At 28.0% G+C, this 10,900-nt stretch overlaps 1 protein-coding gene and 1 pseudogene across 1 annotated transcript; both read right to left on the reverse strand.

Moving 5' to 3' along the window:
• Positions 1-277: 277 nt before the first annotated feature.
• LOC132253162 (disease resistance protein RPV1-like) lies at positions 278-987 on the reverse strand (annotated as a pseudogene).
• Positions 988-3,128: 2,141 nt separating this feature from the next.
• On the reverse strand, positions 3,129-3,651 carry LOC132253192 (disease resistance protein RPV1-like). Its single transcript, XM_059734699.1, has one exon. The coding sequence runs from the start codon at positions 3,649-3,651 to the stop codon at positions 3,157-3,159; it is 495 nt and encodes a 164-aa protein (XP_059590682.1). The 3' UTR covers positions 3,129-3,156.
• Between the last annotated feature and the right edge of the window lie 7,249 nt (positions 3,652-10,900).

Raw genomic sequence — 10,900 nt, forward strand, 5'->3', positions numbered from 1 at the left:
CCAACCCATTTGTCGTATCAAGTCATGCATTTGTATGATGTTGTCTGAAATAGTTATTAGACATTTATCATGGAGAATTGTTATACCATGTGTTGCAAATAAATTGCAACCATCTAATATTCTTGACACAAAATCTTTGCATTCCTTTTTGAAAAACCACGCAATGTCCAAGAAAACATCCTTTTCCAAATTATCAAGCCCATCAAAACTTATTCTAAGCACATCATTAATTTCCTTCACAGGGTTTTTTTTCAATCTATCTAATGCACTTCTCCATTCATCTATTGTCATGCCATGAAGAGAAGAACCTAGAACTTTGAGGGCTAAAGGAAGACCTTGAGCATAATCTACCATGCAATTTGAGAAGTCTACATAATCTTCTTTAGGAACATTTTGTTTAAAGGCATATCGGCTGAAGAGTTGAAGAGCTTCCTTATAATGTAACTCTGTAACCCTATATGGTATATTCACTCCATACTCACCCAACAAATGTTGGTCTCTGGTTGTTATGATAATTCTACTTCCTGGACCAAACCATTTAGGACTTTTTGCCAATGACTCTAATTGCTTCAAATGATCCACATCATCAATTACAATAAGAATTTTTTTTGAGCCAAGTCTGCCTTGTATTATATTGATTCCTTCATTGATATCACTAAATGCTATATCTTTCCCTAGTATACCACGAAGAAGTTGTTTTTGTAGTTCAAGTTGACAACCATTTTTAGATCTCTCTTTGACATCTTGAAGAAAGCTAGCACCAGAAAATTGACATTGGATCTCATTATAAACAATCTTCGCAATGGTAGTTTTACCAATTCCACCAGTTCCATAGATCCCAACCACACGAACATCATTCAAGTGACCACTTAACAATAATTTAAGTTTTTTTAGGCGAAAATCAATCCCAACTATATCATCATCAATGTGCAAAAGCTTAGGATTCAATCTTTTCAAAATCTCGTTAGTAATTTCCTCAATATGCATTGACTCATACCTGCCCATTAAAAAGTACAATTTAACACCTCATGAGCTTTAATGAATTGCAAAAGATAACAAATATGAAGTAAATGTAGTGATGTTTACTTGATTTTGTCTACAACAAAAGTAAGGGCATGTAGGATGTAAAGTACTGTAATGGACCAAAACATATTTGTTAAATTATATATCTAAGTACAATTCCACTAATGTTATAACAAGTGTACGTGCCAGAGAATAAAGTAGAGGAAAAATATGAGATACTACTTGTATTGGCTTACGCTACTCAATGGCTTGGAAGGTTTATTAGGAAGTTAATCTATCTAGGATATTATTATATTTAACCCTTGTTTGTAAGAAATTCTAGTGTTGGGGCATTAGTGGGGACAACTACTATTTTCCACCGTGTCAAGCTGCCATTTTGTCATCAAGCTTACCAATCTAATAAAGTTTTTTTTAAAAAAAAAAGAAAAGAAAAAAAGAGAGAGGAAGAAATAGCTTTTTTATTTTAAAAAATAAGTTGCTCTTGATCCAATCACAGTTCTATTGATCTAGAGATTCTATCCACTTTCAATCACTGGGTAAGTTAAAATGGTTGTGTCCCCTTTTTGCCAAAAGAGATAATATTAGTAGAAAAATTTTAGAGTTCTAATTCTTTGTTGACAAAGATTGCTAATAATAGGTTGTTTGTTTTTTCAATTAAGTTTTAAAGTAAGTTGCTTTAAGACTTATGATATTTTTTTAGTTACTTATTTTTTAAGACAATTTGGTCTTAATGAAAAAATTAATTTTTTTAACTTTTGTCTTTACAATAAAAAGTTGTTTTTCCTCCCTTCTTTTATTTTTTTTTTTTCAAAAAAATAATTTTGTTATAATACTTAAATCTTTATTTTTTTTAAACTATGCTCACATCTAATTTCTTATATAAATAATGCCAAATTTATTTTTTAAAATTTTGGATAGCTCTATGTTTTAGAAACAAATTAAGCTATTGTAACTTTATTGAACTTTAATGGGTAATAAATTAGTAAAGCTGTCATCAAGAAAAAATCAACATGATTGAAATAAATTTTACGTTTATCTATTCTTTCTGTGTTCTCAAGAAAATTAGATCTAAAATTATCTTATAAATTGTTGTGTAAAAATGAAACTAATATAAAAAATCACTTAATCTAGATAAGAAATTAATAGCAAATAAATACACAAAATTCCAAAATCAAACTGACATGCCAACATAAAAATCACTTAATTTGGATATAAAATTAATAAAAAACAAGTACACAATATCCAAAATTCCAAAATCCAAACTGAAATTCTACCATATTGGCCAATATTTTTACCTCATAATTTATCCAATTCTTTGTAAAATTAATTTTCATAAATTTCTATAGATCCTTCATTTAGGAATGAAAATGATAACACTAAAATCATAAAATTTGATTAGAAATTAATTTAATATAAGTTTTTAGAATTCAACCTCTTATATCTTATAACAAATCCAAAATAAGTTGCATCAATTCCAATGAAAATTTTAGAACCTCAAAAGATAATTTACACTCATCTAAATTTTCATAAAAATCAATAATTTCAATTGATTTTAAAAAAATAAAAAATTAGAATTTGATACTCTTTCCTAAATTAAAAACTTAAAAACTAATCAATTAATCTCAATAATGAAACACATATTTTAATTATAAATCCATATGAAAAGTATTAACTTAGAAAATTTTCTAATTGGACAATAATTTATCCACTTATCAAAATTTAAACATGTTACATAATAAATTATTTTAATGTTTTTAGTAAGGTAATAAATTATAATGTGTTGAGATATTTGGAAATATGTACAATTACTATTTTTGAAATTAAAATAAGAAAAAATTAATAATTAATTTCATAGATGTTTTAAATATGTATAAAACCAATATTTAGCATTCAAACATATATAAAAATAAATAACTAATACTTAATGATATTCAGATATATTCAGACTTAAGAAATTCATATAAAAACCAAATGTCACCTTTGGTGAAAAAATGATTATAAAACAAAATTAGAAGCTACTATAAGTTGTTGATTTAAGACGGATCTAAATTAATAACTTGTTAATTCATGATTTAAGACAACTAAATCCTTATAACTCAATTAAATCAAAAGCACAAATTAAGGAAGTTGAAGTTACCCATCATTCACATGGAAACCACTTAGATTGCTTGCTTCAGTTAAGAAAACCCTCCACCTCTGCACCTTTTTCTCATCCACATTTCTTTCATGAATGGAAAATGCCTCTCCGAAGCTCCCTGTTTGCTTTCGCACATCAGAAGGATCCACGTGGTAGAACACCGGCAAGACTATTTGTTCCATTTCTTCCCTGCACTCCATGATCTTCGCTAACTCATCCAAACACCACTTGGAATGCGCATAGTTTCTTGAGAACACAACTACGGAAATTCTTGATTCTTCAATAGTTTTCAAAAGTTCTGATTTGATCTCCTCTCCTCTTTCAAGTTGATCATCCCTAAAAGTATTAATCCCCCTCCCACCCAAATTTACGAATAGATGATCCGTAAAAATGGTGCGGGTGTCTTCACCTCTAAAACTCAAGAACACTTCGAAGTTATATCTATGGATTGAGGTCGAAGAAGAAGAGGGTTCTTGGGTGGAGGAAGCCATGGTTGGACAGTTTCTGGATGAAAGCTTAAAGAGAGTTGAGGATTAACTTGTGCTCACATGTAAAAAGCAAACATCGGTTCTGCCAATGCATGCAAGCATGTGATTCTTTTTCCATTCTTTGGGAGTTTTATTCACAATTGTGCGAATGAGTGGAAAGGTGGGTGGCTTTTGAAAAAATATAATGAAGGACCCACCCTCCACAAAATTCAAAAGCAACTTTGTTTCCTAGCATTTGGATATCGAAAATGTCGTTCAAGTATAACAACATTTCCATGATATATCGAGCTTCTCAAGTGTTCAGGAATATTGGGCAATATTTCCACGCTATATGTAGCTTTGGTGGGCTTGAACAGGACATAACGTGGAGAGATTTCCCTTGGTCTATTTTCAGGGCTTTTTTTCTCATCTGACATTCTTTTTCCGATTTTCCGATACTATCGCCATGGGCCTTTTTCCTTTGACCAATCAAAGCCTTTCGATATTATCACGATGGGTCATTGATGTTATCGCCATGTGTCCTTTCCCCTGTGACACGTCAAAGCGTTGAATTAAAATTTTGATTTTTCGGTATTATCACGATGGGTCATTGATATTGTCGCACGTCCAAGCCTTAAATTAAAATTTTGATTTTTCTATATTCCTTTGACCAGTCAAAGCCTTTCGATATGATACGAGGGGTCATTGTTATTATCGCCATGTGTCCTTTCTCCTGTGACACGTCAAAGCCTTAAATTAAAATTTTGATTTTTCGGTATTACTTTGACCAGTCAAAGCTTTTCGATATTAAGATTATCACGATAGGTGATTGATATTATCGCCATGTGTCCTGTCCCGTGCGACACGTAAAAAGCCTTAAATTAAAATGGGAGAATTGTGTTTTGGTACGAACCTAAAATTAACATTTGATCTATATAACTTTCACTTTCATAATTGATGGAAATAATATAAGATATTAAAAGATCAATATATCCTTCAAATTTATATATATATTAGCTTTTAAAGATAAAATACTAATGGATTAAAATACTCAATGACCTTTCACATAAGTTTTTTTGTCTTTATTACACCACTATTCATGCAACCATAATAATTCTATTTTAACAATTTGGATTTTTCATTGTTTTTAATTTTTTTTTATAAATAACTGAAAATCAACATTATTTTCTATTTTAAATTATAAATAAAGAAAAATTATGTTCAAAAACTAGTTTAAAAAAATACTTTCTAAAAAATGGTAATATGATTTATATTTTTTATATTTTTTTTGAAAAAACATTTAATTAAAAAATGAAAACTATTTTTAAAAATAAAATTTGAAAACCTTGTTTAGCAATATTTTTTATATGAAAATAATAAAAATAATTAAATTTCATATATTGATTATCCATTTTTATTTTTTTCCATTCGTTATTTTAATAATAAAAAAAATAGTATATTTACAATTAAACAAATAAATTGATCAATTACGTTTTTTGTGGGACTGTCTTTTACATGAAAAATAATTAAATAACTAAATTAAATATATTTATTACTCTTTTTAATTGTATTTTCTTTATTTATTTTTTGTCTTATAGAAAATTTTAATATATCCATAATTAACAAAGTAATAAATCAATTATGCACATTTTAATCTATTAAAATAAATTACTTTCTAATTTAAATAAATAAAATGAAATAAGTAAATAAATTTGAGGTTATTTCTATTTTTTAACATATCTTATATCAATATTTTTTATGGTTAAATAATTTTTTTATTTTTTATTTCTTTAATTCCAAAAATAAAATGAAATAAATAAATAAATAAATTTGGTATTTTCTAACTGGTCTTATATTCATATTTCTTATGGTTAAATAAAATTTTTTTTATTCTTTTTTCTTTATTTCAAAAAATAAAAGGAAATAAATAAATAAACTTGGCTTAAATAATAGTTTTTAAATAATTTCTTGGTTTTAATTACATTTTACATTGAAAATAAAATAAAATAACGTTTTATTTGAGTCATTGTACAAGGTATTTACACTAAGTGTACATGACAAATACACTAATTGTATAAGGGTATATAAGACTATTAATTATGAAGAATTTTAAGTGATTCTGAAAAACTTGTTTGTTTATTTCCTCTAATCGAGGATAAATGACATTCCTTACACACATTGGTTAAGCATACATTCATCTCATGCACTTTATCTAACTTGTATATGGTTATTTGAATAGGTATCTCACTTATGATGATTGTAAAACAAAATTATACAACAATTTTTCTTATTTTTTAAAACCAAACCAATGTAAACATGGTTAATCGACCTATTGTTAGATATTCATGAGATGATGTATGAAATTTGAGTTATTGTACAAGGGTATTACACTAATTGTACAAGACAAATTTACTAATTGTACAAGAGTGTACAAGACTACTTTTTGTTAAGGATTTCAAGTGATTTTGAAAAACTTTCCCATTTATTTCCACTCAAAGAGTTTTTTTCCCCACTCAAATTCTCTCACTCAAGAATTGTTATGAATTTTATTTTTAAATTTCATCATCAAAATTTTGTAATTGCAGATTTTATTTTTGTAGTTTTAGCAATGCTTTTTTTTTTTTGTAAACATATTCTATTACATTTCAAGTAAAAAATTAGATAAGTTTGAAAGTCAATAAAAAAAATTAAATATCACTTTCAATAATTTTTAGATAAAATTTTATATAATAAATTTTATTTGAAATTAAATTTCTAAAGTTTCACTAAAAAATTGTATTGACAATTTTCTTGTTGTGAATCAAAATACTTTGCATTAGTCTATCTAGATAAGAAAAATTATTAATATAATATTAAAACTTCATATCTTAGTTATTTTTTTCAATAAATTTATCTTTTTAAAAATTTTAAAATAAAAACATTAAAAATTAAAAAACTAAAAGGATATATATATAAAATAAAGTGAAGTGATAGTCAATTTTAAAATTTTTTAAAATATGGTTAATGTAGAAAATATAAAAAATAATTAAAAATAAGAGAAAAATATAAATGAAAGGGTAATATAAATTTAAAATAAAAAATGAAAATTAAACTAAAAGATAAAAAATATTTGGATGAAAAATCCCAAAATTTTTATCATTGCTTATAATAAGAGCAAAAAGACTCAATATCTTTAAAAATGAAAAACAAAAAAACATTATTGCTTTTTATTTGACATAAAATAGAAATATAGATTGGAAGAAAAAAAAAAGGTTAGAAATGAGTAATACTTAATAGGGAATAGAAAAGGGAAAAAAACACAAAAAAAATTTAAATTCATACTCACTTGTCCTTGTGTAAGGGTTAAGGGTATTTTAGGGATTAATGAAGGACAATATCTTTCATCTTAATTTTCATACTTTGTTTGGGTCTTGGGCTTAAATATGTATGATATATGAACCAAATGTTAATTTTTGGGCCAAACTGGGCTCAAAAATTAAGTTTTGGTCCATGTAACTAAACCATTTAAGTTGAAAACCTATAGAAAGTGTCAAAATTGAGTAGAAGGATATGCACTTATTAATTCCTAAAATAACCTTTGCTGATTGTGAAAAAAATAATAATAATAAACCAAAATATCTAGGTTCGAATTTTGCCCTAATTTTGCTCTCTCTTCAGCATTTCAACCCTAGACAATCGTTTTCTTCTCTTCCTCCAGATTTCCTCCATCGCTTGCATCTCATCTTTGTGCCTCTTTCATTTTTGCTCGCATTCGTCTCTCTCGAAAATTTGAATTAAGGCGAAATATATTATTTTAATCAAGCTCTCGATTTCAATTGGGTGTCTCTTGTTCCATCATCAATCCGCATCGGTGTTGCTGTTCGTGCCGAGCGTCGTTGGCTATTTGAGGTTAGTAGGTTCTTCAAATTTGTTTTCTCTCAATTTCGTCTTTGCCAAGAATTTGATTTCATCCCAAAATACATTGATGTAATCTCTCTCTCGATTGCAGTTCGGCGTGTTCGTCTCGGTGCAGACTCTTGTTGCATATTTGAGGTTAGTAGATTGCCTAAATCTCAGCCTAGATTTTCTTAGTCCTATATTTTGTTTAATCCTCATTGGTATGAGGAGAGGGATTCTTGTTTTCTGCTAACCTTTAATTTACGAAGTGAATGTTGAGTGTTATTTTAAGGACATTAAATGAACAGTTGAGGCAAAGTAGGTGACTTGGAATTCCTTGCTGCAGAAATATCTTGGAAAGGGATTTCCATACTCCGTAATTCTAAATAAGACATTGTAGATTTGTGGTAATGTTTTAAAAGAGAAAATTTTTGCTTTTGGAGCATTGTTATTTTGAAAAATATTTTGGTTGGAAAGACTTCAAAATCTTGGTGGAATAGCAGCACAAAATTGGAATTAACTCTTTGATTTTGATAGATCTCATCTCAAATGCCCAAAGTTGGTAGTCAGACAGTTTGAGTTATTCTAAGTTGTGCTAGTCCATCTACAAGTTGTATACCAGTAGGAGGAAGTATGCCTTTGTTTGTAGCTTATGCTAGAGCTATCAAGAGAAAGAGTTATAAAGTTGAAACTTTTGAAATCAGCCAAGTCACTTTATACTGCATGGTCAAGGAATCTGATTCAACCTAAATTTTTCTTATGGTGCCTTGGCTTGAGATGTAGGCACAAGTAACAGATTTATCTCTTTTTATTTATTAGTTTTTTTGACCCTTAAACCTTAAATGTGTTAAACTATTGTTTATGGTTTTGTATGAATCATCTAAAGTAAGACATGATAGTTTAGAAGAGAATTTTGCATTTGTTGCATTTTTTAGGCTATTATCTCTTCATATTATTTTGCAAAGCAACGCTTTATAATTAATATTTAAATATCTCCATTCTCTTTGAATAAGTTTGTAGGCATGTCTGATATAGTAGTACCAATAGAAATTGTCTAAGGGTTTGAGTGAGAATGAGAATTTGTTTTCTACCTAGTGTAAGTACAGGTCAGAGCTTAATAAAACATGGAGGATTAATAAAATGTGTGACTTTGCTGAACACTTGACCTTCTAGTTTTGAATTCTGTTTACTTGCTTTGTAGATCACCTTGAGGATCAAATAAAATTTAAATAGTTGGTAATAGTTAAAGCCCATTTGCACAATGTTTTTTCCTTTATTTAGAATTTCTTTTGAAAATGGGTTATTATCAAGTTTTTATGAAATATTCTTAATAATAATTGAAAATATAAAAACTATTTTTGAATTTTTGGGTTAGTATAGTTTATAATATCTTCATAGAAAATAAGCTAAGAAAAATACTTTATAGAAAAGATTTTATCTCTAAAACTAATTAAAAAACTGTTATCAAATTTTCAAATAAGCCAAACAAGTTGTTGGTTTGATCTGGATCATATTGACCAAGGGTCATCTGTTACTGGAATTTATAAGAGAAAAAGAACAAGCACAACCAATCCTAACCCTTTTTTTTGAATTCTTCCCTTTGTTATTTATATTTTTAGATTTTGATTGGTAATGTTTTTAAAAAGTAATTTTATCCTAACAAGTTTTTTTCCTTTTTTTCTATTTTTTAAATTAAGTATTTGATAAAATTTGAAAAACATTTTTAAAAAAGTAAGATTTTATTTATAGTGTTTTTCTCCCAAAAGTAGTTCTATTTCCATTAAGAATAGTTTGAAAAGAAACATGTCGTAAAATAATTCTATAGAAAATGTCTCCACTAAAATTGCTTAGACCATGGCCATAAAATTCATTTTGAAAATAATTTTAAGGCACTTATTAAAGAAATCTTGAATTTGGATTTGTCAAAACATGAATTTAAAAATTGATAATGCTAAAATTTACTTTACTCTGCATAGATATAATATTTGGGAAAAAGAAAATCATTACCCCTTTGAATAGATTTAAAAATTGTTCATTTTCAAATGGAAATGGATTAAAAGAAGACCAGCTATTAATAGCTTGTTGGTGCAACCCTGGTGTCCTCATATGGTGACCTAATCAATCAACTGCCCATATGTCAATTGCCCTAACCATAGGTTCACAATCTCTTTTCAATCAATTTTAAATTATAAAAATAAGTTTTATTTATTCCCATTTGTCCCTCAATTTAAGGGCAAATAATGGGTATTTGATATTTTCGGCTCATTAGTTTTTAGTAGCTTAGGAATATATTTAATTATAAATTTTGTTAATTTAAATTCAGGGTTGGGATTAGTTTTTTCGAGTATTGATGTCATATATTTAAATTTTTTATTAAAAAATTAAATAGTTGAAAATATAAAAAAATTAATCCTTGTGATGAAAATTTTTAATTTAAAATTTAAGATTTGAAATTTTGAAATATATATATATTTCTTAATGGAAGCGGGTGGTGAGTGGTTGGCAGTAGGAGAGAATGGTGTAAGCAAAGAAGGTAGGTTGGGTGGTGATAGCAGAGAGAGTGGGTCGAGTATCTAAAAATATCAAGTCAACATCTCCATATGTGAATGTTAACGAGGTGGAGTGCAGTGTTTTATGCTTGGAATTTTTTTTATTGCATGAAGGTTCAATATTTAGATTTATGTTTAACGACGGTCTATTGGTGCAGGTATTCTTACCGGTTCTTATAAAGAACCGTTGGACACTCTACGTATATGACCTATCAAACAAGAGAATCCAACTACTAAATTCTCGTCCTAGTAGGAAGAAGACAACTTTGAGTGGAATACAACAAAATTTGGTAAAGTAACAAGTAACAACTAACAATTTGTTAGGTATGTCTTCCTATAAAAATCTCAACTGTTGCATGAATAAATGTTTCAGGCTATGGTTGTCCTATGGTTGGCTGCACACAAGAAAGAGGTATCACCTTATGAATTAAGGACATTCAATTTCCTAACACCTGATGTACCCCTCCAACCTAATGAGTGAGTGTTGACCTTGCAGTCCGGGATGATGTTAAAATGGATTGCAACTTATTTTAAGTTCCTCTATTATTTATAATTCCACACTGAATAACGTTTTGGTCATGATATTGATGTAGGCACGATTGCAGAGTGTTTGTAATGAAATTCATGGAGTTGCGATCAATGGGTGGGTTCTCCAAATCAATCTATGTGTTACGTAGGAGGAATTATGTATTATCCTCTCATTAATCTTAAAATAGTTAGAAAAGCCTAATTAATTAATTTGTTGATTTGTTGCTATAAACTTGAATGAATGTAAGGGAAATTGAAACATTATAGGTTGAAGATTATGGGGAGTTTGTTATTTTCACCATAGAATGCACACCGACAAC

Source organism: Vitis vinifera, chromosome 18, assembly GCF_030704535.1.
Source record: "Vitis vinifera cultivar Pinot Noir 40024 chromosome 18, ASM3070453v1".
Taxonomy (NCBI): domain Eukaryota; kingdom Viridiplantae; phylum Streptophyta; class Magnoliopsida; order Vitales; family Vitaceae; genus Vitis; species Vitis vinifera.

Bases quoted from the DNA above. Each gene is read 5' to 3' on its own strand.
- LOC132253192 (XM_059734699.1), bottom strand. From the start codon at position 3,651: ATGGCTTCCTCCACCCAAGAACCCTCTTCTTCTTCGACCTCAATCCAT.